The sequence below is a fragment of the Heloderma suspectum genome, chromosome 7 (genome assembly GCF_057233095.1).
Source record: "Heloderma suspectum isolate Gila_16-S chromosome 7, 16-S_ref, whole genome shotgun sequence".
Classification (NCBI taxonomy): Eukaryota; Metazoa; Chordata; class Lepidosauria; order Squamata; family Helodermatidae; genus Heloderma; species Heloderma suspectum.
Window position 1 is genome coordinate 981,588 of NC_139464.1, and position 26,747 is coordinate 1,008,334.

The following is a 26,747-nucleotide window of genomic DNA, read 5'->3' on the forward strand; positions in this document are numbered from 1 at the left end:
CTGAAACTGACACGTGTGTTTTCAAAACTGTCATGGGAATATTTTAAAGACCTTTCCTCTACAGGTAAGAAAAGCAAAGCATGCAACATATATACAGTGCGACCAAGAGATGCAAAGCTTGCTTATAAGAATAAAAGAGTGTAAATAATACTCTATTTAGTTAGAAATTAACATGGCCTAGTGGTCAGATATGCATCATTGTTCAGGAAATACATGCAAATCTTCCACTGGAAAACTTGATTTAAATCAGTTATTTAAATCGACCTTTTTTCTTGATGATTTAAATTGCCTCGGTTTGAATTAATCCACCCTGGTAGAAAATGTACTTAGTTGCAGGTACCCAGCAGATCATCCACGGCTGTCAAACATTCTTGATCATGAAAGGATTAAGCTGCAACCCAATGCACACTTACCTGGAAGCAAGTCCCACTGTTCTCAGTGGAGCTTACTTCTGAATAAAAGCTGTTATGGAAAAGGAGACAGAGAGAAAGTTAGCCTAAATGTGGGGGAAAAACCTCCCCTATGCCCCTGGATGGAAATATTATTTCATTCATTCATGTGCAAGACTTACCAAATTATTAGGGATGCAGCATCTATAGCTACAAGCCCCCTGGCCCACGTAGACCTCCACCCCCCTCATGAAATACATGGGCAGTGGCGGCAGCAAACCCCATGAGGCTGGCACACAGCTCTCTGCAGTGGGGCAGCATTGGACAGGAATGTTGGCAAGTGAGGCGTCTACAAACAGCTGTGTTTCCAAGGCCAGTCTCTGGCCACAGCCCCTGGCCTGCACAACCCAAGGTCCCTCCCTCCTGACCCGATTCCCAATCCCAGTGCCCATGGCAAAAGAGCCTCTGCCACCTCCTGCTGTTCCACCAACAGCCTGACATTATGCAGAATTAGGCACACAAAAGCTCCCAGAAATCAACGGGCATCAGTTGCTTTGGTTCCTTGTTCAACATGGGTTTGAGCTTCAAGCCTCAAACACAGAGTCACCAGGCCTTGAATCTTGCCCAACTGGTTTAAAAAGTGGACTCACTGCTGGCAAGCAGGTGAGCACATTTCATGGCAGTGGCAGCAGCAGCCCTATGTCTGTTACACCAGGCCTAACTGAACATGGCAACCCATAACGCCGAGCTGAAGAGAAGGCCTTCATTCATTCATTACATTTCCATACCACCCAATAGCCAAAGCTCTCTAGGCGGTTTACAAAGTAAAAGCTTCCCGTGCTTGGTCTGGCATTGTCCTGTTAATGCCACTGCCTCTTCCTCTCCATTTCTGACTCACATTCAACCAGCCATCAACAGCTACCTCAAGTCATTTCCCAGCCTGCTACAGAGAAACACATCCCACAGGGAGGAACCGTACCTGTGGTCGGGGAGATCTTTTTGAATTCTGATCCTGTCTTCCCGTTTCACCACAGCCCCCATTCGCACAGGGAAAAATCTGACTTTCTAAGGACTGTTTTATTTTCCACTTGGCTGATGTCAACCTGAGAGCGGCCTGCCAGAGAAGCAAAGCATTTGCGACCACCAGGGCTTCACACAAACTGCCTTGCTCTGCCGCTGCCTGATTCAGGCAAACATTCCCTCCACCCCCCTCTGAGTTTCTTTTAAAGGAGACAGAAAACTCTCTAGACATGTTCTCAGTGTCCTTTTTGCCCCCACCCCCAGGGGAAAAAGCTTCAGGATAGCAGCTTTGTCTCAACCATTTTGAACCATCTGAATTGACAGGGATTCTAACATGGGGGTTGGACTCGATGGCCTTGTAGGCCCCTTCCAACCCTACTATTCTATGGCCCCAAAGGACAGTCCAAAGGATTGAACGTCAAGCCATTCCTTCATCACATGCGGCCTATAAAATCTCACCTCGTTTTAAACAACAACCACCACCTCTTAAAGAAGGATATTTGCCTGTTCATAACCCAGAACAGCCCAACTGATCAAACACAGACCCTCATCAGGCAACCAATCCATAAGCACTTAGCATGGGTCAATTATCCCTTTCACATTACAGGAAAAATTGCTGGAAGAGCATGGAATATCTGCATGTTTAAAAAAACACCACCACCGAAACCAAAACTACATATAAATGATGAAAGTTTACTCCTTTTGTTCACATTTAGCCTTTAAGAGGGTAATTTTTTGTGTGTATGCAAAAAAACTTAACTACAACAGCTATATAGAATACTTCTATATAAAGCTGATATATACAACAGACAGTATATATAAAGCTGATATACGAGAGAAAACCATAGGCTACCATTAAATTGTTAACAACTATTTAAAAAGCCAATTTAAAAAGATGTGTCTTCACCCCCTTTCTGAACACAGAGTGGGAACCAGTCGCAACTCCAGATGGGGAGCATTCCAGAGTCTAGGAGCAACACAGGAGAAAGCCCTTCCTCACAAGCCTGACAAGGGGGCCTTCAAATGGGTATCTCCTGCTGATCTTAATAACCTAGGTTGATACCGAGATAGACAGCCCCTCAGACAGCCAGGCCCTCAGCCATTTAGAGCTTTAAAAGTGAACACCAACACCTTGAATTGAGCCTGGAAAACAACTAGCAACCAGTGTAGATTTCGGAGGTGGCCTGACGTATCCAAGACATGGATAACTGCTGCCAAATCAGTCCAACTCAGGAATTGCTGCAAGTAGTGTACTAGACATAGCTGTGCAAACGTGCTCCTCACCACCACTACCCCCTTAAGATCCAGGGAAAACATAGGGTCCAAGAGCACTCCCAAGCTCCGAACCCAATCTTTCAGGGGGAGTGTGAACCCATCCACAACAGATTGAATCCCAATCCTTGAGTTAGGCTTTCTATTGACCAACTGCACCCCTACCTTTTCTGGATTTAATCTCAGCTTGTTCATCCTCATCCAGCCCATTAGCAAACTTAGGCAATGTTCAAGAGCTACAAGGACTGCTTCCTTGGAGCTGGGTGACCAAGAGCAATAGAGCCGAGTATCATCAGCGTATTGATGGCATCTCACTCAAAAGCTCCAGATGACCTCTCCCAGCTATCTCATGTAGTTGTTAAACATCACAGCACAAGTGGGACACTGCAGGGCAAGAGCTGTAGTGCCGAACAGTAATCCCCCAACACCATCTTCTGGACGTGACCTGACAGGAAGGATAGGAACCACTACAATACAGTGCCTCCAAGGTCCAGCACCGCCAGACAGTCCAGAAGGAACCCATGGTCAATGGCATCAAAAGCCATCGAGAGGCCCAGGAGAACTACCAGGGTGGGCCACACTCCCCCCCCCCCCCCCGGTTCCCAGCATCAGCAGGCAACTGTCAAAAAGGCAGTCCTTACACACCCCATTCTCCTCCTTCACATACTTTTGGGATTCCCCTATACCAAATAAATCTCCAAGCCCACAATCCCAATGAGACATAAAGAGAAGAGAGCAATGGCTCTTACCTCTTGTACGAATCAAGAATGAGACCTTCGCCACAAACAGAGGAACATTTGGCTTCCCACTTCTGCAGAGACTTGACTTTAAGAATAGCTTCCATTTAACTCAGTTTACCTTTTGACTTTTCCTGAGGAACAAAAGAAAATGAAAATATAATTAGTACCAAAAAGCATGAATGCAAAAAGGCATTCACATGTCAATGCAGCATCTGCAGAGGAATCTGAAGCAGAGGACAGGAGTGAGTAAAACACAACGAACACCAGAAAGTTTTCCTTCTCTTTCAGGGCCACTGCCATTTTGGAGCCAGAGCAGCCACCGCGGTGGAGAAGCCAAATGACACCCCACAGTGACACCTGCTCCGAGGGACGGTACCACTTCCACCACCAGAGGTAAGGGGAAGCGAAGCAGGACCCTCCATTTTCCCCTGCAGCCTTAAACCCTCTGGCCTGAGCCAGTTGCTAGTACGTGTCAAGCTCTGCAGAAGATGGGAGAGGAGTTACAAAGTATGAAGCTACGAAAGTGAGGAGGAAGATCTCCAACAAGCTAGAGACAAGAAGCCCCAATACAAAGAAAGAAATAAAGAATGGAAGAAGCAGCAGCAATAGAGGGAGGAAACTGAGGAAAAAGAGACTTCTGCCCTTTCACAGGAAAGCTGATGAAAATGGGGAGGAACGCTGCACAATATTCTTAAAATCTCATTTCAGTATTCCTATTAAACAAAATCATTCTTTGCATATTGCCATGGCTTTTCGGCCCAAACCATTCAGGACTTTGTGTGTCTGAATTTGCTTTCATTTCCTGTTTTGCTCTGCACCTTACAACGACATGGGGGGAGATGGCCGGCCATCCAGATGCCTCCAGAGCTCTGCCACGAGGGCCTGAAGGAGGCAATAGCCCTCCTGCCCCACTATTTCTCCCCAGCACTTGCGGTTCAGAAATCGACAATCCCTGGTGGGCTCAGAGCTCACAGTGCTTTGCAGCCAGAAAGCCCCAAATGCAATCCTCGGCACCTCTGGCCTTAAAAACAACAACAGGTGATATGAATTTCACGGAATAATGGGCTGAAGTTACAGGAAGCCAGATTCCGGCTGAACATCAGGAAAAACTTCCTGACTGTAAGAGCAATACGACAATGGAACCAATTACCTGGGGAGGTGGTGGGCTCTCCCACACTGGAGGCCTTCAAGACGAGGCTGGACAGCCATCTGTCAGGGATGCTCTGACTTGGATTCCTGCACTGAGCAGGGGGTTGGACTCGATGGCCTTGTAGGCCCCTTCCAACCCTACTATTCTATGAATCTATTCTATTGTATGAACTATCCCCGTCATCTGAGGCCATGGAGAACTGCTGCAAGTCAGAGCAGATGGACCTCATACGGCAGCTGCTTCCATTGTTGAAACGCCATCTCAGTTTAAGTCACAGCTGCACTGTGGGGGTTGCTTTTCCCTGTGTCCATCCAATCACATTGCAGCACTTGACACATGATGTCACAGGCTAGTAGCCATCACCATTATCTTGAGGCAATTAGCAGAAACTATGATGAAGCAACGAAGGGTTATGGGGCTCCCAACATGTATCCTTCCACAGCATGAATGTAGAAAGAGCACAGAGATGGAAACCAGGCACTCAAGAGCTTCTTGTTTTGGGCACCTGAAGCCTCGAAGAGACCTGTTGGGCTACAAGGTCCACTCTTTCATGAAAGCAGGCAGAGGGGCACATCATTTTGGGCCTCGAGGGCCACACATGAAACTGACTTGGGGGTGGGGGGCTTCATTTTTACACATATACTCAATGCAAATGTTGACCAAATGTGCAAAAACTCCGTTTCGATGGTAGGCATAATTAGGAATGGAACTGAAAGTAAAACTGTCCCTATGCTACTGCCCTTCTATAAATCTATGGTGCAACCCCACTAGGAATTACAGTGTACAGTTCTGGTCGCAATACCTAAAAAAGGATACCGCAGAATTTGGAAAAGTGCAGAAAGGGAAACGAAAATGATCAAGGGGCTGGAGCAACGCCCCTGTGAGGAAAGGTTACCATGTCTGGGACTATTTAGCTTTAAAAACAAAAAAGGGTAAGTGGGGATATGACAGAGGTGTATAGAATCATGCATGATGCGGAAAATGTGGATAGCGAGATCCTTTTCTCGTATGCTCATAATAATAGAGCCCAGAGCTGGTCATCCCATGAAGCTAAATGGTGGGAGATTCAGGACAGATAAAAGGAAGTCCTTCACACAGCACATAGCTCAGCTATAGAATTCAATATGACAAGATGCAATGATTGCAGCCAACTTGGACAGCTTTACAAGGGGATTAGATTAACTCATTGAGGAGGCTTTCAATGGGTACTAGTCTTGATGGCTCTGTATTACCTCCAGGATCCTAGGCAATATGCCCGTCTGCTAACTGCTGGGGAACACGAGCGGGAGGGACCTAACTTGTGCTCATGTCCTGTTTGTGGGCTTCCAAAGGGCATCTGGTTGGCCACTGTGGGAATAGAATGCTAGACTACATAGCCTGGGTCTGATCCAGCACAGCTCTTCCTCTCTTCTTAGCATGCTTCATAGCTCATCTTAGTTTAGTATAGCTGTGCTAGATAGAAATGGAAAAACCAACCATTTTCGAGCTCCCAAAAATTCTCCAAAAAGCAGTTTCAGGTTCATTTCACCTCACTCCCATGTTTGTTTTCAATCTTCTTTACAGCTTGTTCAAATGGGAAAAGTACACATTTCAAACTGAAACATACACATTTCTGTGCACATTTCTCAAACATGAGCAGGAGGGTACTGTTCCACTCATGCCCCATGATCTCCTGATGAGCAAACTAGCTCAAAGTGGGCTAGACGAAACAACGATCCGGTGGATCCACAGTTGGCTACAGAATCGGACTCAAAGAGTGCTTCTCAATGGGACCTTCTCAAACTGGGGAGAGGTAACGAGGGGGGTACCGCAGGGCTCAGTCCTGGGCCCAGTGCTCTTCAACATTTGTATTAATGACTTGGAGGAGGAGGTGCAGGGAATGCTGATCAAATTTGCAGATGACACCAAATTGGGCGGGATAGCTAATACTTTGGAAGACAGAAACAAATTTCAAAGTGGTCTGGATAGACTGGAGCGCTGGGCAGAAAGCAACAGAATGACATTTAAGAGGGATAAATGCCAAGTTCTGCATCTAGAAAAAAACCAAATGCACAGTTACAAGATGGGGGATACGTGGCTCAACCACACTACAAGCGAGAAGGATCTTGGCATTGTTGTCGATCACAAGCTGAATATGAGCCAACAAGGTGATGAGGCTGCAAAAAAAGCCAATGCTATTTGGGGCTGCATTCACAGAAGCATTGCTTCCAAATCCCGGGAAGTACTAGTTCCCCTCTACTCAGCACTGGTTCGGCTTCATCTGGAGTACTGAGTCCAGTTCTGGGCGCCACACTTTAAGAAGGATGCAGACAAACTGGAGAGGGTTCAGAGGAGGGCAACAAAGATGATCAGGGAACTGGAACCAAGCCCCATGAGAAGAGGCTGAAAGAACTGGGCATGTTCAGCCTTGAGAAGAGAGGGCTGAGGGGAGATATGATAGCACTCTTCAAGTACCTGAAAGGCTGTCCCAGAGAGGAAGGCCAAGATCTCTTCTCGATCATCCCAGAGTGCAGGACACGGAAGAATGGGCTCAGGTCGGGAGAGACTTCTTGACTGTTGGAGCAATACGACAATGGAACCCATTCCCTAGGGAGGCGGTGGGCTCTCCCACACTGGAGACCTTCAAGACGAGGCTGGACGGCCACCTGCCAGGGATGCTCTGACCTGGATTCCTGCATTGGGCAGGGGGTTGGACTCGATGGCATTGTAGGCCCCTTCCAACCCTGCTATTCTATGATTCATGTCCTAATAGTGCGTCTTCCCTGGGTATTCGGCCGGCCACTGTGTGAACTGGACTAGATGGAACTCCGTCTGATCCAGCATCAGGGTTTTTCTCATGTTCTCACAGAGCAACTTCCCTACAAGGAAAGGTTACCATATCTGGGACCGTTTAGTTTAGGGGAAAAAGTGAGTGAGGCAGACGGGGCAGAGGTCTACAAAATTATGCAAGGTGCGAAGAATGTGGATAAGGCCGCGTTTTTCTCTCTCCCCCGTAACACATGATCCCAGCGGGGTCGCCCCATGAAGCTGACCGGGGGGCGATTCAGGGCAGAGAAAAACACGCCCTTCCCACGCAGCGGATACGGAGTTCGCCACCCAGGACACGGGGCGGCCCGCGCTGGGACGGCTCTGACGGGGGTTAGGCAAACTCGCGCCGGCGATCTGATCCGGATGGCTACAGGCCGCCCAGCTGCGCCGCCGAAGATGTTCGGGGGCGGACCAGGGTGCCCCCGTGGGCGGCTAGGCAACGACCCCACGAGGGGCCCAGGAGGGCCTGGCGGCTTTCCGCGGCGCCCGCGAGGACCACGGCAGGGGACGGCGGCCGGCCGGAGGGGCACCCCGCCCGCCGCCCTCGGAGGCCCCCTCGCCGGCCACGGGTCGCGGCGCGCTCCCCCTTACCGGCGGCAGCCCCCGGAGCGGGCGTCCTTGCGGGCGGGGACGCTGCCCAGGCCGGGATTGGCTGGTCGGCCACGGCGGCCGCTCCGGCTCCAAAATGGCGGCGGCCCGGAAGAGAAGGAGGCGGGGCCAGGCGAGCGCATGCGCCGTGCCCGGGAGGCGAAGGCGGCGGCCTACCTCGCGGGGCGGTTGTGCGCCCCACGCCGATCCTAGTCAAAACACGTCGCAAGGCGGAAGCAGCTGGCCGGGCTGCGCACCTGGAAGGCGCAGCGGGCCGCCCCAGCCGCGCGCCCGGAGAGGCGCGCCCTCGGGAAGGCGGCGCCCGCGGGCCGCGCCGGGCCGAAGCTTCGCTTGGACGCGGGCCGCAGGCGAGCGCGCGGCCCGCCCCGCGGGAGGGGGCGAGTGCCCGCCCCGGGGGCTCTGCCGCAGGCCCTCGGCGCGCGCCCGCCCCGCCCTCCGCCTGGCGCCGCCGGCCCGAGGCGGCCGCCTCCCGAGCGCAAGGCGAGCCTGAGTCGCGCTCGCCCCCGGCGCGATTCTCGCGGGGCGGGGCGGGGCGGCGCACCGGGCGGAGCGCTGCGCGCCGAGCGCGTCCCGGCGCCTGCCCCCCTCGGCGCCCCCGGCGGGGAGGGCGCCAGGAGGCCGCCGGCCGGCGGGGGCGCCTCGGCGAACGGGCGGGCGAGCTCCTGCTCCCGGGCGCTTGGGGCCGGCGGCGGGAGCGGGCGCCTCGCGCTGGCCGGCCCGGGCGGGCGCCCAGTCGGGCTGCTGCGGGCAGAGGGCGCGGCGTGGGCGGGCCCGCGCACCAGCCGCCCGCCCTGGGGCGCTCCGGAGGCGTCGGCCACGGCTGGCGGCGTCCCCCGGCCAGGGCAGCGGGGCGACGCCGTGGGGGCGCGGGCGGGCCTTCCTCGCCGGGGGCCTCCCGGCGGGCGCCGCCGGGGGCGCTGCTCGGCAGCTCGCCGCGCCTCGCTGCGCGCGGGCGCGGCGGAAGGGGCGGGGCGCTGGGGGGCGCTGCCGTCGCGATGGAGGCCCCGGGCTGCCGGCCGGCGCGGCCCTGGGGACGGCTCTCGGCCTGGCTGGAGTGCGTCTGCGCCGTGACCTTCGACCTCGAGCTGGGGCAGGCCCTGGAGGTAGGGGCCCGGCCCGCGCGCGCCCCGCCGGCCCGCGGCCCGGGCTCGGCCGGCGCCTCTGACGGCCCTCCCTCGTGTGCTCCGTTGCAGCTCGTGTTCCCGCCGGACTGCGCGCTGGCCGAGAAAGAGGTAGGCGCCCCCCGGGCGGGCCGGCCGGCCGGCGCCCGCCCGCCGGCTCGCCTGACGCCGCGCCGCTCTCGTGTTGCCTTGCAGAAGACGAGCATCTGCCACCTGGCCTTCCCGGACTCCTACTCGGGTAGGCGGGCGGGCGGGCGGGGGGACGCCGAGCGCTTCCTCGCCGAGGACCTCCGCGCTGAGCCGGACCCGGACCCGGAGGAGGCGCAGCTGGATGGGGAGCAGGTTTCTCCCGGCCCGAGGCCTGGGTGCCGGCGCCGCGGGCGGCCCTCGGCGGACGGCGGGGCGGGGCGGGGCGGGGCGGGGGCGGCTCTCCCGCAGGGCGCGCTTCTCCCGGGCGCTGCAGCGGAGGGGAGCCGGGAGCTCGTGCCCTCCGGGCGCCGGGCAGCCCGCGGGCAGCCTGCGGGGCGGCGTGGGCGCGGGGCGGAGGGGCGGCCCGCGCCCCCGCTCAGCAGCCGCTCCGCCTCGTCGGGGTCTTCACGCCTTGTCTCCGTCTGCCCCAGGGAGCCTAGGAGACACCCAGTTCAGCTTCCGTTTCCGTCAGTCTGGGGGGCAGCAAAGTGTCTTGCTTGGGGATGACTTTGAATATAACGTGGCAGCCCCAGTATCGTTGCAGGTTAGTTGCAGCAGCCTGGTACTGGGGTTCACGCATCATCCGTGCTAGTCAGCTGGAAATGCTTCCCAGCAGCGCCTCTGAGGTCCAAAAGACAGGCGCTGCCAGGGCACCAGCCCCCGAAGAGCGACGGGGTTGGGTGGGCCACGCCTGCGACACGCAGCGCGCAGACTTGGAATTGTGCGTGGCGGGGAGGTGCCACCTCTTAATCCCCAACTGCTCTTCGGTGGTTCTGGTCCCAGCTAAGTCCTAAAGAGCCTTTCTCCTGGATGAGAGCGTTCTCCCTCCATAGACGCCCGGTGATGCATAAGCTGAGCTGTATGTGGATTAACCCTCTCGGAAACCCTGTGTCCCCCACCCCCCGGCTGCTGAACTCAGCCATGGTTGTGGGTTAGAGGCACTCATCGTGTCTCTTAATGTGAGTAGTGAGTTTCTGCGGAAAACAAGGGGGCTCTAGAGCGTTACAACTTTGGGGTCATCCCTACAGGGCAACCTGGGATTGGGACCCAGGTGTACTTGGGACTGGTGCTGGAGGTGGGCAGAGTTCCAGTCATTTCTATTTCTCCCATACAGCGGGAGTCAGCTCATTACTTTGGCTACGTGTACTTCCGGCAAGTCAAAGACAGTTCTGTGAAGAGAGGCTATTTCCAGAAGGTGAGTGATGTGACACAGAAGCCTCGAGCTGGCCGTAACCGTCCGTTTCTGTGCACGACTACAGTTGGTGTTTTGTAACGAGGCCACCAAGTGGGTTGGATGAGTGCACATGTGTGCGCATGCCTGACTCGGGCAGACTGAATGAAAGACAGTCATGCTCAAACGCTACTGTCTCTTGTTCTCCGTGCTCCTCCACTCGCTTCTCTGGGTTTGTGGGCCATTCACAAAACTTGCATGAGACCCACAGATTGTGGTGTAGCAAAGCGAGTCCACGGGCTGACCAAGCAAGCTTTTGCAGAGAATTACTGATCTTGCCAATGAGCAAACCTGTTGTGACATTGAAATGTTAGGCGAAACAAGCTAGCTCTGGCCTGTCAATCTTATTTTTTAAAAAATGGAAAAAGCAAAACACAGGTGGCTGAGAGGAGAGATACGGATACGAGGAGACTACATCGATCTCTCACACCGCTTTTTGCATCTTTCCAGAGAGTCACTCAAAAGGAGAGTCTCAGTAAATTGACAGCAGTTAAATAATCTAGACATAAAAAGATGCAATTGAAGAAATTCAATTATCTATCCCCCCCCCCCCCCCAATTATCCCCAAAGGCTACCTAGATACTTGAAAGGCCAATTGAGGGCTTCAAAGAGGACATAGCGCAGGGGCAACTTGCCTGAAGGGTTTTGAAGCCTCCTCTGCTTTAGAAGGTGAGCACCACCCCCAGGCCACAGCAAGATCCTTCATGACCTCTGTGCTCCCCCCACCGAGTCCGAATGGGGCCACTGCTTACAAGCCCAGGCTTTTAAGGTGGCCAGTAGGGAGAAGAATCATAGAATAGCAGGGTTGGAAGCAGCATATAAGACCATCAAGTCGAGCTCCCTGCAGAAATCCAACTCACAGCATCCCGGACAGATGGCTGTCGGGCCTCATCTTGAATGCCTCCAGTGTGGGAGAGCCCACTACCTCCCTAGGGAATTGGTTCCATTGCCGTATTGCTCTAGCAGTCAGGAAGTTCTTACTGATGTTCAGCTGGAATGTGGCTTGCTGTAACTTGAGAAGGACTCTCCTTTCCTATGGCTGGAGGGACATCCTTTGTGCAGAGCTCCAAATCCCAAAGTCTGGCTTGCAAATGGGATGATGGAAGGGGGATCCAGTTCAAGCCACCGGGCGTTGGGGGTGGGCAAGGGAGAAGCAGGTCAATGGTTGGCTGTGACCACAGCCTCCCAGGCTGAGCTTGTCGAGCCTCAAATGGTTGGGCAGGCGAGGAGGATGAGGAGATGGTGCGGCCGAGAGTGTGGCTTTTTCTGCCTCCTTTGTTCTTGGGAGCAGAGACAGCACATGACCTGCAAAAGAACGAGCTTCGGCTACTGGACTGTACAGAAATGTAATAAAGCAAGAATGCTAATTGCATCCCGGAGTGCAGGACATGGAATAATGGGCTGAAGTTACAGGAAGCCAGATTCCAGCTGAATATCAGGAAAATCTTCCTGACTGTTAGAGAAGTACGACAATGGAACCAATTCCCTAGGGAGGTGGTGGGCTCCCCCATACTGGAGGCGTTCAAGATGAGGCTGGACAGCCATCTGTCAGGGATGCTCTGACTTGGAAACCTGCATTGAGCAGGGGGTTGGACTCGATGGCCTTGTAGGCCCCTTCCAACCCTACTATTCTATGATTCTATGCACGCAGGGCGCAGAGGGCAAGCAGCACAGTGCAACAGGACAACGTATGTGTGTGGCATGATAGCACCCCAAAGACCTGCTGGGGGCCACAGGCCAGGAAGCTTTGCCGGGTGGGCAGCTGTTCATAGAGCAGGATTTGTGTCTCTTTCAGTCTCTGGTCCTGGTATCTCGCCTCCCCTACGTGAATCTCTTCCGGTCTCTGCTGGAGCTCATTGCACCTGAGTACTTTGACAAGCTGGACCCGTGCCTGGAGGCAGGTGAGAAGCTAGCCCTTGGGGAGCCCTGAGGGGCACAGCTTGGATTGACAGAGAAAAGCGTCCCCTCTGTGGATTCCGTCCCAGGACCTTTGCCTTCTCTTTCTCCCCGCTTCCGTCCCCCCAGATTCGATAGTAGCAAGCAGCTCCTCAGTCAGCAGCCCTGCCCGCACCTCCCACTACCAGCTGGATGCAGTTTGGGTGGCTGCCTCATGTGGTTGTCATGTCCAAGGCCTCTGCGTCCTGGCTTTGCATGAGTGATGGTCCCAGCTGGCAGCTGTGAGGCAATCGAGGGGACAGCAGGCTTAGCAAGAGCGTCACTCCCGCCCCTCCGCCACTCCCCTCACAAGCAGGCTCCTCCTTGAGGTTCTCGGCTTCCTGTGGGATGGGCAGTCTGGGCCTTGGCATTTGAGGCCTGCCCTTCTCGGCCTGTCATGGGAAGAACCTCCTCGCCTCCTGCAGCAGCTTTGGCACGATCGTGGAATGATGGCTGTTGATGGCCAGCAGTCTCATCTGTGCTTCTGTGACGCGTGGACCTTAGCTGGGCTATGCTGCGGGGCGGGGGGCAGCAGCAAGGGAAGGAGCTGCCATGTGGGCGGGAGAGTCTGGGGCTTTGAAGAGTGCTGCCCCCCGACTTCTTTGTCTCTTTCAGTGTGCAGCGAAATCGATCAGTGGCCCCCCCCTGTACCTGGCCAGGCGCTGAACCTCCCGGTGATGGGTGTTGTCATTCAGGTACCTGGTGAAGAGGCTCTGCTCCCAGAGGTGCAGGGGGGGAAGGCAGGGGGGGTCTCCAGGGCACTCATTCTCTGGGGTTCTCCAAGTGCTGCTGCACTCTTGGGAAAAGAAACCCACTTCCTTTGTTGCTCATTGTGGCGCAGGTGAGGATTCCCTCCCGGGTGGACAAGCCTGGCTCCAGTCCTGTCAACCCCCCAAATCCAGAGGTGAGGGCCATCTGGAATTGGGGAGGGGGCTGCCGAGATGTTCTTTTTCACCCCGGCAAGATCGTTGCCATTTTGCCTAGAGGAGGCCAAGGGCGCCGTCTCCTCCTTGCTTGCAGCGTGCAGGAGAGGCCTACCTGGAATGCTGGGGCACACACAGGCCCTGGGCTGGAGCTCCAGTTGACTGTGACTGGCGCCCTGTACTCTGAGAGTCCGTGCTAAGGTTGCAGAGCAGTGCTGTGGCACGTTGGACCCAGGTGGGGTGTAAGATGTGGCTCCTTTGGAGCTGAGTTCCCCTGGGTGCCACCGTAGCCTCCGTGCCCCACTTGGATGTCCTTGGAGAGCCCGTTGATTTTCTTCAAGGCTTGAACTAACCATGGGTTAGTTTCTGCTTGGGTGGAAACAGGTAGCTTTGGGGCTGTGGGATTGTGCCCCTCCAGGGTAGAGGTCCTAAGCATCTAACATTTTCCCTGTATGCTACCCAGGCCGTGAGCCCTAGTGCGCTTCTCCCTAAGTGCTACTGAAACTGGTGGGATTTCTTTGGCAGCCAAAGTGTCTTCTGGGTAGAAGCCTTGTGATCTGGGTGGAGCCTTAATGTTGCATTTGAAGCACGTGTCTGAATCTGCGTCTCTGTGTGGTGGGCATTTCTAGCTAGGCGACTGACCACCTTTCTGTCCTTCCCTGCGCAGAACCTCTTGCCAGCCCCGCTAACCCTCCCTAGTGTCTATGAACTGGATCTCTTCAGGTGAGTGCTGTGCCCTCCAGCCCCCAAAAACACTCCTGCAAGGAAAAAGTCTGGGAGGCTCGGCAGTGTTGCCAAGAGCACAAGGTGACACTGGGATGATTCAGGAGTGCGTGGAGGTGGGGCGCCTCCTCCTCCCTGCCCTCTGAGGTTTCTCAGGGCGCTTGGCCAGGGATCCTCCCCAGCAGCCGAGGGGCCCTGCCTTGGCAGCAAGAGGCTGAGCGAGGCAGTGGGGCCGGGCTGCTTCAGAAAGCGCTGATGGGTCTGGGGAGCTGATGTCTCCATCAGACCTGGCTCTGCATCCAGCTTCCTGGAGCAAGGACTGCCGTGGCCTTCTGCTGGGAGGTTGCTTTGTTCCAGGGAGGCAAAGCGAACAGCAGCTCTGTGGGGCTTGGGCGGGTGCAGGGGTCCTTCCTGGGAGGCCTCTGAGCCCCCCCTCTGGCTCCAGCTGTTACCCTGCGAGGCGTCTTATGGAGCAAAAGACTCCAAAGGGCCATTGTCCCCTCCCTGATCCTACTTTTGAGCTGAAATTAACATAAAGACAAGGATGTCTCCCCTCCTGCCGTTTCAGGTGGGGCTCAGCTTAGAATGTTAGAAGGTATACAAGGTGTCAGTCAGCAGTAAAATGGATTCCTTGACTTCCTCCGTTACATTTCCTGGGGTGGGGGGGAGCCATCCTGATTAACATGCAACTGGTCGGACACTTCCATGGCAGGCACCTGGACCATATTGCAACTTTAACACATGGATGGGGAACCTCCAGCCCATGGGCCAGATTTGGCCCGCCCACAGTCCCCAAGTGAGGCCCACCCTTCCGCAAAGCCCTGTCCCTTCAGAAGGGTGGGGGGATGGGACAGTGAGTGAGATGTGACTGAGTCACTTTGCTTCTCTGTCACCTTCCCCAGATGGGGAAGGTGACGAAATCCAGCTGAGTCATAGAATCATAGAATAGTAGGGTTGGAAGGGGCCTACAAGGCCATTGAGTCCAACCCCCTGCTCAGTGCAGGAATCCAAGTCAGAGCATCCCTGACAAATGGCTGTCCAGCCTCGTCTTGAAGGCCTCCAGTGTGGGAGAGCCCCCCACCTCCCGAGGGAATGGGTTCCATTGTCGTATTGCTCTAACAGGCAGGAAGGTGATCCGGGGACTGGAAACAAAGCCCTATGAAGAGAGACTGAAAGAACTGGACATGTTTAGCCTTCAGAAGAGAAGACTGAGGGGAGATATGAGAGCACTCTTCAAGTACTTGAAAGGTTGTCACAGAGAAGAAGGCCAGGATCTCTTCTTGATCATCCCAGAGTGCAGGACACGGAATAATGGGCTCAAGTGACAGGAAGCCAGATTCCGGCTGAACATCAGGAAAAACGTCCTGACTGTAAGAGCAATACGACAATGGAACCAATTACTTGGGGAGGTGGTGGGCTCTCCCACACTGGAGGCCTTCAAGACGAGGCTGGACAGCCATCTGTCAGGGATGCTCTGACTTGGATTCCTGCACTGAGCAGGGAGTTGGACTCGATGGCCTTGTAGGCCCCTTCCAACCCTGCTATTCTATGATTCTATGATTAGCCCTCCTCCAGTTATCTGGCACTTCCCCCGAACTCCATGATTTCTTAAAGAGAATAGACAGCGGTTTTGAGAGTTCTTCTGCCAGTTCCTTTATTCCTCTAGGATGCAGTTCATCTGGCCCTGGAGATTTGAACTCATTCAAAGGAATTAGGTGTTCCTTGACCATATGCCTATCGATCTCAAGCTGCAATCCTGCCCCTTCAGCCTGTACTTGGCCTTTGCTGGGGGCTCATCTTCTTTTGGGAGAAGACTGAGCCAAAATAGGAATTGAGCACTTCTGCCCTTTCTTTGTCATCTGTTATCATTTTGCCATCCTTATTTAATAGCTCAACCACCATTTCTTTCCTTTGTCTTTTGCTGTGCATGTAGCTGAAGAAAGCCTTTTTGTTGCTTTTCGCCTCCCTCGCTAACCTCAGCTCGTTCTCAGCTGTACACTTCCTGACTCCATCCCTGCAATTCTGTGCTACCTGCCTGTACTCTTCCTTTGTAGCTTGGCCTTCCTTCCACTTCCTATATGTGTCCTTTTTTGTTTTCTGGTCATCTCTAAGCTTTTTGTGAAGCCACATTGGCTTCTTCTGTTGTCTTCCACCTTTTCTTCTTGTTGGAATGGTTTGTGATTGTGCCTTGAGAATTTCCTTTTTTAAAAGCTCCCACCCATCTTGGACTCCTTTTCTCGTTAGCGTCGCTTGCGATGGGACCTGACTGATCATTGTTCTGAGTTTATTAAAATCATCTTTCCTAAAATCCAGGGTACGCGTTTGACTACACTCAGCTTTTGCTTCCCTTAGAACCAAGAACTCAAGTACCACATGGTCGCTTTCCCCCAGAGTTCCTGTAACTGCTACTTTTTCCACTAAGTCATCTCTGTTGGTTAGGATCAAGTCAAGGATAGCTGATCCTCTAGTTCCTCCCTCTACTTTCTGTAGGTGGAAGTTATCCACCACACAAGTCAAGAGAGAGCCAGTGTGGTGTAGTGGCCAGAGTGTTGGACTGGGAGCCGGGAGATTTGGGTTCTAGTCCCCACTCAGCCATGGAAGCTCACTGGGTGACTTTGGGGCAGTCACAGACTCTCAGCCCAACCTACCTCACAAGGTTGTTGTTGTGAGGATAAAATGGAGAGCAGGAGGATAATGTAAGCCTCCTTGGGTTCCTTGCAAGAGGAAAAAAAGGCAGGATATAAATGCAAGCAAGTAAGCAAGCAAGCAAGGAAGAAATTCCTGGGGGGGGGGCATATTTTGCAGAATTTGTCTCCCAACAAATATCGGGGAAATTGAAGTCTCCCATTACTACTACATCATGCTTCCTTGAAACATTGGCAGTTTGCTTTTCCAAAGTTTCATCCTCATCTTCTCCTTGATTGGGTGGCTGGTAGTAGACTCTGACCACCAGATTCATCTTGAATGCTTCCAGTGTGGGAGAGCCCGCCACCTCCCTAGGTAATGGGTTCCATTGTTGTATTGCTCTAACAGTCACGAATTTTTTCCTGATGCTCAGCCGGAACCTGGTTTCCTGTAATTTGAGCCCATTATTCGGTGTCCTGCATTCTGGGATGATCGAGAAGATCCATCCCCAGTCTTCCCTAGCACTGGAAGAGGTTGTTGAGAACAACCCTGCTCAATTCCCATTTGTGGGAGGTCAGCATTGTCCAACTGAGCTGGTTTGCCAGCACATTGTTAACACCAGTGACATGGATCACTACAAATCCAGTTTGACGGGGTATGCACCAATCGAAAATCTGGAGGATAAGGCCAAGTAGTGGAAGCAATTTGGTACCTCATTGCTTATTCAGGTATGCGACAACAGTGGTGTTGTCTGACGTTACCTGGACCAGTTTGCCCGCTAGGTCCAGTTCGAATGCATGAAGTGCTTTTTCCACCGCCAATGTTCCAGGACATTGATATGTTGGAACTGCTTCATTGGTCGACCATCTTCTCTTTGACTGGGTGGACAGTAGTAGATTCCGACCACCAGGTTCCTTTTATTCTTTGCTGCATTCATTTTAACCCAGATGCTCTCGATGGGGCTACCAAGCTCATCCTCCTGTATTTCTGTGCAGAGATTTGTATTTTTCACATACAGTGCAACCCCACCTCCCTTTCTGTTCCTCCTGTTCTTTTTGAACAAGTTATATCCTTCAGTTGCTGTATTCCAGTCATGAGAGTCATCCCACCAAGTCTCAGTTACATCTATCAAGTCATAATTTCCAGCCCATATTAAGAGTTCAAGTTCATTCTGTTTGTTTCCCATACTCTGGGCGTTAGTATATGGACATTGAAGACCACGTGCTTAATAGTCTGGCTTTCTTCCTACATGTGTCTGGAGACTGTTATTGGGTGCTATCAGAGCTGTTCTCTCCTTTGCAGTGCATGAGCCTTCGTCCATTGTTACCCCATTTGTCCATTGTTACTCCATTTGAACCCCTGGAGTGCAGCTCCCTCTCTGAGGCTGAAACGAAGCCCTTCCATCCCAGTCCAGCGCAATGGCGGCCGTCAGCGTTTGGCAACACGGCCATGAAGCACAAGCAGCGACTCGGCCCTCAGGGCCTGGGCCGCTGCCTCGGTCCTGCAGGCCCTACGGCCTCCCTGCTTCATCCGTTGCAGCAGTGAGATCCTTGTGGCCCTGCTGGGTGCTTCTCAGCTTGCAGTTACCCTTGCCTGGCCAGTGGGGGCTTTGTGAGAACCAGCCTCTGGTCCGTCTCATGCCTGGCCCCCACTGGGCTGGGCCGCAGCGGCAGCTGTGAGCTATTTGCCTGGGCCGTCCTGCCCCTCGCCCACTCCTGCCTCTGCTCTCGTGGCAGATGTTTCCAGTCGGTGCTGATCCACGTGCAGCTGCTGTGGGAGTTGATGCTGCTTGGGGAGCCCGTGGTTGTCATGGCCCCATCACCGGCCACTTCCTCTGAGGTGGTGCTTGCCCTAACCAGGTAAGGAGGTTCTGTGGCTGCTGTCCAGCCCCATTGAGGCCCTGTTGTCCGTCTCCAAAGTGGCGGGTGTGTGTTGGGGAAGATTTCCGTGAGCGCCTCAGCAGAAGAAGCCTGCCTGGTGTGACCGGGGTGATGAGCCCTGGAGCCAAGCTTCTCTCCCCAAGCAGCCCCTGTTGGCTCACTTCACCTGTTTGGGGAAGCGTCCTGCTGCACAGGGACCACCCTCTGGCCTTCTAACGGGGACCCACCTCTCCCTCCCCTAGGTGCCTGGCTCCTCTCAACTACTGTTGCGACTACCGTCCATACTTCACCGTCCACGACAGCGAATTCAAAGAGTACACGACACGGACCCAGGCCCCGTAAGTGTCCTTGGCTGACTGGCCCTGTGCTGCTGCTGGAGATGGCATGGGGGCAGCTGAGGGTTCCCTCCTTCCTCTCTCTCTCTCCTCCTCCTCCTCAGGCCGAGAGTCGTCCTGGGTGTCACAAACCCCTTCTTTATCAAGGCACTGCAGCACTGGCCCCACGTCCTTCGTCTCGGGGACCTCAAGATGGCCGGTAATGAGATGCTTTGGGGCTGCCTGTCTGTGCAACACTTGCCGGCGGAGGAGCCGTGGGCTACTGGGAGGAAGGGGGAGAGAGGAAGGCAGCCAATGGCAACTGTGTTCAACGGCAAGAGGAGAGGCAGCTCCTGCGGCAAGAGAACCAGAGCCACAGTTGCTGCAGAGGGGCCTCTGGGGGCCAGTGCAGGTCTTGCCTTCTCCTGCAGCAGGGAGCATGCGCGCCCCCCGCCCTGTCAGGCAGGATTCCTGCACTGGCCCAAGCCGCAGCTGCAGAAAGGGCTGGGCTGCAGTCTCCCCGTGAGGCCGTGGGGCTGGCGCTGCTGAGGCTTTGTGTTTCTGCTCAGGGGACTTGCCCAGGCAAGTCAAGATGAAGAAACTGACCAAGCTGAAAACACTGGATGCCAAGCCAGGTAAGAGGCTCGGCTTTGAAGGGCTGTTTATCTTTTCCCTAAGTGGTGGCTGCCCATCCCTGAGGAGCAGCGAGTTGCGTCCTGCAGGAGCCACTCGCTGAACTCTTCCAAGAGACTGCAGGGTGCTGCACTCTGCTGCTGGACGCTGAAGCCGTTCTGGATCATGCAGCAGAACAGCCAGCCGCAAGGGGCTCCCCGCCATCTGTCCCAGGCGGCTTTCAGGCGCCCTTGGGAAATCTTGGGGCAGTACTTCCATGCGCGCGCGCATGCGTCTTAGAAGCCTTGCTGTGCCCTGCCTGCGAAGGAGCTTTCTGTCCCTCATGGTGGCCTCTCCCCTTCTGTTGTCACCTGCTCTGCATGCAGGACTTTACACGTCGTACAAAATGCTCTTGCACAAGGACAAGACCCTGATCAAGAGACTCTTGAAGGTGAGCAGAAGCCACCAGCGGAGGGCTGTAAACAGCAGTGGGCCAGGGAGGCTGAAATGTGGCACGTCTTGCATGGCTGGTCTGAAGCACTTCCAGGGAGCCCTCTGGAACAGCCTGGTCTCCCTGGCACAGTCAGCTGGTTCCCTGGGCCAAGGATGACCCAGGCTTGTGGCCCGGAGGTTGGATGCCCCAGGCAAGCTCCACAGGTTCTCTTCTGCCAGAGCAGCTGGGCTGTGCTGAAGGCTTCGGGAGCCAGGGAGCCTTGGGTCCCCCTGCCTCAGCATCGCCTGCAGCAGCCTTCCCAGCCTAGGGCCTTCCAGGTGGGGTGGACTAAGCTCCCCTCAACCCCAGCCAGCGTGCTCTCCAGGGTTTCAGGCCGGGGACCAGGCCTGGGACCTCGGGCGGCAGAGGCCGTGCGCTGCAAGATGGCAGGCCCCAGGCCAGCCCTAACAGGGATGGGCCCCCTGGCCAACCAGCCTCTGAGGCGTTCTGCTCCTCTGTGCTAACCAGGCAGGGTGCTTGCAAGCGCATGGAGAGGCAGCAGCATTGGCCAGCGGGGGCACAGCCTCCCCCTTTGGCCCAGGGGGTCTTGCTAGCTTGGAAGCAGCACTGGTGGGCTGGCCTTGTCCCAAGAGAGGCTGCCTTGGCCGGCGGTCACGTCCAAGACCTCACAAGTGCCACAGCACTGCCGCTTGGTCGCTCCTGCCCTTGGCCAATCACCACGGAGTTGCTCTGACAGATAGGAGGGTGAGCGCCTCGCCTCGCGGGCGGGCGGGGGGCGGCATCCGCCAGTTCGCTCTGTGCAGGTGACATCCCCTGGCATCCCCACAGGGCATCCATAAGAAGTGCTCATCCGACGTCCAGAGCGCCCTGCTGAGGCGCCACCTCCTGGAGCTCACGCAGAGTTTCATTATCCCCCTGGTGAGTAGGGGGAGGAGCAGCCTGCCTCGCCCCTCTGATGCCAGAGGCTGGCCGCCCGGCCTCGTCCTGCCCCGCTGCCCCTGTGGAGGGAGCTGCTCTGATGCCGCTCCATCCTTTTGCTTATGTGTGTGGCGGGCGGTGCCCTTTTCTGGTGCTGCCTCAGCCCTGCCTGGTGAGCAGCCTGGGCTGTGGGGGTGGGGGGGGCTATTGAGGGTGGAGCAGACAAGCCTCTGCATCCTTTGAAGGGCTCGTCTGGCCCCCGACCCCTCCTCTGCTTCCCCAGGAACACTACATGGCGAGCCTCATGCCTCTGCGAAGGGCTGTCTCCCCATGGAAGGTGTGTTATTTCCCAGGCTGCTCTGAGCTCCCTCCACTGGCGCAGTCCACAGAGGGAATCGTGCTTTGGCACTGCTCGGCGGGCGGGGGCATCCTGCAGGCAGTTGAAACGTCTGTAGATGAAGCAGCTTTCTGTGGATTGGGGCTTCTTCCCAAGGCTGTTGGCTTCTGGAGTCCCAGTTGTCTTGCCAGGGGAACCTCCATTGGGGGAGGGATGGTCATGAAGCATCAGACTGCCCCCCAAGTGAATGCCGTGTCTATGCAGGCATCTGCTCATCGTCCCTCTCTCTTCCACTCACACACACAGAATCCCCCTCAGATCCGCCCTTTCCATCAGGAGGACTTTCTCAAGACCCTTGAACACGCTGGGCCACAACTCACCTGTGTGCTGAAGGGGGACTGGATGGGCCTGTACAGGTAGGCCTGGTGCTATGCAGCGATCAGAAGACAAGTCAGAGCTGGACTACCCTTCAAAAGAAGCAGGGGTCTACAGTTCTAGCAGGGGCTGTACCACTTCATCATGGAGGTGGTGGTCGCATATTTAAAAGCTGCTCCACGTAAACGTTCCCTGAATGTGGATAGCTAGCACGTCAAGGAGTAGACCAGGGGAGAATGTTGCTCCCTGATGACCTAGATGTGGTGGGGAACCTTTGAACGCTGGTGGCCAAGAGTGCAGCTTTTTACCCACTTTTGCTGGTACCTCCTGTCTGGACGATGCAGGCCTTGTCTGAGTGAGAGGTGTTCTAGTATCCAGGCTAGTATCCAGGCTGAAAGGTGCTGCTTTATGTGGGGCTGCCTTTTACAGATTGTAGAGAAACTTTCCTTGGCCCAGAATGCAACGCCAAGAATGCTTGTTGGGCCAAACATTTATACTGTACCAATTACACTGGCTGCCTACTTGTTTCCAGGCCCAGTTTAAAGTGCTGGTTTGGACCATAAAAGCCCTAAAAGGTTTAGGACCAAGCTATTTACCCGAACCTGTCAGAGCTCTAAGATCAGCATCAGAGGCCCTGCTCTCACCCATCGAGAAGATAGGTTAGGCTGACAGTACTGGGGACAAGGCCTTTTCAGTGTTGGCCCCCCAAGGAGGTTTGGCCCTTTCACTGGTGGCTTTAAAAAACTCCTTAGGAATCCACTTTTTTATTAATGTGTTGTAATGATGTTTACTGCTCCTTCTAAATGGCAAAATGTGGATCCTTTGATTTAGTGCATGTTTATACATAATTATTTTGTGTTGCTTCATGAGGGCAACTGCCCTGAAAAGCAGTTTATAAATCTTTTAATTAATAAATAAACCCCACAGGCAATTTTAAAACAGTACCATCCCAAAAGGGCTGTGGCGTGTGCTTTTTCCGAATGGATAGGCCTTTCGGCCATGGGATAGGTGAGAACTGGCCACCCCCATCGGAGTAGAAATGGGGGCTGCTGAGGCCAGGTTGCGAGCAGCTGCATTCCTGCAGGCCAGGAGCGTCATACGTGCTTTGAAATCCCCCCCACCCCCCGTTTCTCTCAGGATGGCTCCAGACCTTTTGCCCCTGGAGGTCACTGGAGTAGTGGAATAAGAGGGGCTTAGTGACTCGTGAAAATATGGACAGGGTATAGAATCATAGAATAGTAGGGTTGGAAGGGGCCTACAAGGCCCCATCGAGTAGGAGGAAGCAGGCTCTTTTTGCGAGAGAGAGAGAGAGAGAGAGAGAACGAAGGGGGGATGTAAGCGTTTAGGGGCTGGTGCTGCATAACCTCATTTACAAAATCGAGGACACTTTTCACTGGGGGGGTGTGGAGGGAGCGGATGGAAACTGGTCCGTGGTCTCTGCTGCCATCTTGGCTTGACAAGGGTGCTATAGGCATAACTGGACCTGTGCGTAATTTCTAGCATGTTGGCTCCATGGAGGTGAATGGGCTGTGGCGTCACGGCTTGCTTCCCTCCACTGTGTCTGTCACCAGTTCCTTAGCGTTGACACTGGGTTGAGCTTCCAGGGTCAGGGATACTGCGCCCCGCCCCCACAGGTTGCAGAGGGGGCCTGGCCATCTATTTCACATCTGGCCAGCTTGTGAATTTCCAGAAGCATCTGGCCAGGTGCTGCTGAAGACTGTGCCAGGACTCATTCAGCCCAAGCTGAGGACCTCTGGCTGGGCTCTCTGGGCTGGCAGCAAGGGCCTCGCTTGCATCCCCCTCACTCCCACACCTCTCTTCCTCTCTCTGCCAGGCGATTCTTCAGATCACCCAACTTTGACGGCTGGTACCGCCAGAGGAGCAGGGAGATGATGCACAAGCTGGAGGCCCTGCACCTGGAGGCCATCTGTGAGGCGGTGTGTAGGGGAGGGTGCCGGCCCGTTCGTCTTCAGCTTGGTGGGAGAGACATTCCGCTCATAGCTGCCTTTGGGCAGCCCAGCATCCTCTCTTTCCTCGGGTGCTGTTTCCTTGGCCCGTGGGAGCAGCTGGTGCCAGGCCTGCTGCCGGTGTCCTGCCATGCCTTACTGCAGAGTCGCCTCTGAGACTGGCGCCTCCAAGGCGGATCAGCCTCGTGGCTGCTTTGCCGCCTCCCTTACCTGCTGTTAGCCCTGCCTGGGCTGCTTTGTTTTTGGGCTGGTATTTCCATGGCTCACTGTGGTGTTTACAATGCAAAAGTGCATTCTTGGGACCTCGTCAAGAGTCAAGGCGTAGCAAATGTGTGTTTGCTGGTCACTTAGGAACAAGCGAAGTGCCTCGCTTCCTGGGTCAGGCCCAGCGTTCTTTGTAAGACTCCGCGCAGGTGTGCTGGGCGATCGCTAGAAATGGGCCAGAGCCCTATAATCTGCCTTTTGCTGGCACAGCCCACCACCTGGTTCCTCTCAGTGTGCTGCTCTTTCTTTCTCTAGAACATGAGGGCCTGGATGAAGGACAAGTCGGAAGTGGAGGTGGTTGACCTCGTGCTGAAGCTCCGTGAGAAGCTGGTAAGCTGGCTCCTCACCCAGTGGACACTGCAGAACCGTGTGTATGTTTGTGTGCACGCCCTGCAGCCTGAAAAAGGCCTGAACAGCTGCCGTGCAGAAGGTGGAACAGATGTGTTCTCTGTTGCTCCCAAACGCTGGACTAGAACCAGCAGGTGGAAATTGCAGGGAAGCAGATTTTGGCTAAACCTTAGGAGAAACTGCCTAACAGTGAGAGCTCCAGCAGTAGAACAGACTCTGCCACGGGAGAGAGGCGGTTCTCCTTTGCTGGAGGTATTTCGGGAGAGGCTGGATGGCTGCCTGCCAGGGATTCTCTAGCTGCACCCAGCAGTGCAGAGTCTGCATGGAGCAGGGGGTTCACCTAATGATCTCTGAGCTCCCTTCCAGCTTTTCTAGGATGCTGTGAAAAGGCTTGACTGCTTAATTCTGCTGATTTACATGCAGTGGGCAAGCTCTGCCGTCCTTTGGCATCTGGATATTGTGTTCTAGCTTCAGTTCCGAGGGCTTTCTTCTGTGCAGCAGTGTGTGGTGGTCTCCTGAGGGCTGCACTTGCGTTTCCAGCCTCTTGTCTGGCGCTGCAGGCCAGCAGGTGTTGCCCTTTAGGCCCAAACTCTCCTGTTTGAAGCCAGAGAGGCAGGGGGCTTAGTTGGCTGACTGGATCTGAGTCTTCAGGCCTGTGGAGACAAGGAAGTCGGGTGATGGGGGAGTCTGGGACGGGGGGGCACTAGAGCTCTTCCTGTGAATGCTGGAGCTTTCCGCTGGCCAGAGTGCTGCTTTTCTAATGCATCTGCCTAAGTAGGAAGATTAAAAACTAGGGCGAAGGACTCATCTAGTCACTTGGAGTCGGAAACTCGGGAGACGTGTGCAATTGAAGTTTGCATAGAGGTAGAAGCAGGCATTCTGAAGGCAAAAGAGTCCATCCTTTGGATGGCGCATGCCCATCCTGCAGCCGGCAGCACTTTGGAGGCAGACCCCTTCTCAGCCAAAGGCAGGGATGGGGAAGGGTCTCTCAAGAGGGGCCAACTGCTGTCTTGCGCTCTCTGTGTTAGGAAACACTCTTGACTTTTAATAAAAATCTGCTGCCCATTTAATAGGCACCACCTTTTCAGTCTATCAAAAGCATTTTCCACCAGGAGCAGGCAAGCTTTTGGGCCAGTGGGTGGGTTTGAAAATCTGAGGAACTGTCCTGGGCACAGCCATGCGATGGCTGTCCTGGGTGTGGGCTGGTCACCACGGACCTGCCCTGGGGCATTCGCTGGAAGTCAAGACAGCAGCAGGCAGAGGCTCCCATGTCCCGTTGAGGCGATCCCAGCTGCCCGCAAGGAAATAAAAAATGTACTTCTAAAATAAAGATTGAGAGGAGTAGGGGTGTCTCTGTGAGCCCCAGGGAAGGGGTCTGGGGCCACATTGGTGCCTGTGGGCAGCACATGGCCTACCCCTGTTCTAAGCAGTGCAGTCTTGCTCAGGACCCCAGGACGCCTGGTTCTCCTTCCGTAGGCACGGTGAGAGCCAAGGCCGCGGCCCGCTGACTGTGGTGTCCCTTGCAGGTGCGAGCCAGGCGCCATCCGCTCCCTGTGAAGGAGGAGACGCTGCAGCAGGTGGGCCAGTGCATCGCCACCATCCTCGGGTCCCTGCCGGAAGATCTCCAGGCCGTTCTGGGCCACCAGTAAGCAGCCCGCACCAGCAGAGCCACGTCCATGAGGTGGCTGCCCCCACTGTGCTGGGCTTTCCCTGCGATGCCCTCGCTTGCCTGGGCTCCGCTGAGTCGGTGGCATTCTGTGTTTTGGATGGGCTGCCTCGAGGGGGCAGTCTTTTCCCACACCTGCTCTTATACCTGCTAGACCTCAGCTGACTATTGGGGCGGGGGGCCCCTCTGTGCCCCGTGGCTCATGCAGTGGTGGCCGGCCACAGGGTGGCCTCAGCACAGAGCGGGTCTTGGCCCCATGTCTCCATGGTGCGGAAGAGAGGACTTGACCGCACATGCTGTTGCACGACCCACTCGGGCACTGCCTGGACTGGCATCTCCTGCTGCACTTCAAGCATGTTCTTGGGCCTGTTTGGGGGTGGGGAAGCAGCCCTTCTCCTCCCTCCCGACAGTTACACGTGTCTGTGTGTGTGAGTACATGTACCTGCTGTGCAGTGACACTTTATGTTCCCAAGATAAGCTAGTAAACGTTAATTTTTTGGAAGCGTTCACTGGTGCAATTTGCCTTGGGATTTATGTATTGTCTTTTTGCACCAGCTTAGTTCAAGGCGATATACAAAAAGAATCAATATTTTCAGACACACAATCTTGCGGCCTAGCCAAGGGCTGATAAGACAGAACACACTCGGCTTGTCCTGTGCAGGCCCCTGAGTGCTCAGGAGCCCAACCAGCGCACGCCAGGGGTTCTGGGGGTGGGGGGAGGAGTTGGTCCTTCCCCTGGGTTGGGCCAGCCGTGGATTGTGCTCCTCTGCACTGGAGCTGGCAGTTCCTTCTTCATGAGGGTGGGCCCCATTACACAGGCAAAGGCACTTGGCTTTGTGCCAAGGGGCTGGAAGCTTCCTCCAGAGCTTGCCTGTCT

The 26,747-nt window shown here is 55.0% G+C and overlaps 2 protein-coding genes across 24 annotated transcripts in view; one reads left to right on the forward strand and one right to left on the reverse strand.

Annotated features, from left to right (window-relative positions):
- Positions 1-3,552, reverse strand: part of PPP6R2 (protein phosphatase 6 regulatory subunit 2) — a 99,875-nt gene extending 96,323 nt beyond the window's left edge. For 10 of the 11 annotated variants that reach the window (XM_084808756.1, XM_084808754.1, XM_084808751.1 and 7 more), the window contains exon 1: positions 3,431-3,552. The gene's annotated coding sequence lies outside the window, so the exon portion shown is untranslated. Of the gene's footprint in view, positions 1-413; positions 463-3,430 lie in introns of all 11 variants that reach the window. The other variant, XM_084808746.1, reaches the window with a different exon arrangement.
- A 5,404-nt stretch (positions 3,553-8,956) lies between these two features.
- Positions 8,957-26,377, forward strand: DENND6B (DENN domain containing 6B). 13 transcript variants are annotated; one of them, XM_084808768.1, is made up of 20 exons: positions 8,957-9,091; positions 9,182-9,220; positions 9,305-9,347; positions 9,730-9,842; positions 10,413-10,493; positions 12,325-12,430; positions 13,080-13,159; positions 13,306-13,368; positions 14,055-14,110; positions 18,472-18,594; positions 18,858-18,953; positions 19,055-19,149; positions 19,499-19,564; positions 19,928-19,992; positions 20,824-20,913; positions 21,197-21,250; positions 21,557-21,666; positions 23,460-23,562; positions 24,112-24,186; positions 25,731-26,377. In XM_084808768.1, exons 1-20 carry the CDS (start codon positions 8,984-8,986, stop codon positions 25,851-25,853), a joined length of 1,689 nt encoding a protein of 562 aa, XP_084664894.1. In that variant the 5' UTR covers positions 8,957-8,983; the 3' UTR covers positions 25,854-26,377. The 13 variants fall into 13 exon arrangements, with proteins under 13 accessions (XP_084664894.1, XP_084664886.1, XP_084664887.1 ...); XM_084808760.1 differs by having other exon boundaries at positions 8,957-9,220; XM_084808761.1 differs by having other exon boundaries at positions 9,182-9,347.
- Positions 26,378-26,747: the final 370 nt, after the last annotated feature.

Excerpts from the sequence above, each read along its gene's own strand:
- DENND6B (XM_084808757.1), top strand. The coding sequence starts at position 8,984 with ATGGAGGCCCCGGGCTGCCGGCCGGCGCGGCCCTGGGGACGGCTCTCG. Across the intron at positions 20,914-21,196 it reads AGAGTTTCATTATCCCCCTG|GAACACTACATGGCGAGCCT; the intron begins GTGAGTAGGGGG and ends CTGCTTCCCCAG. Across the intron at positions 21,251-21,556 it reads GGGCTGTCTCCCCATGGAAG|AATCCCCCTCAGATCCGCCC; the intron begins GTGTGTTATTTC and ends TCACACACACAG.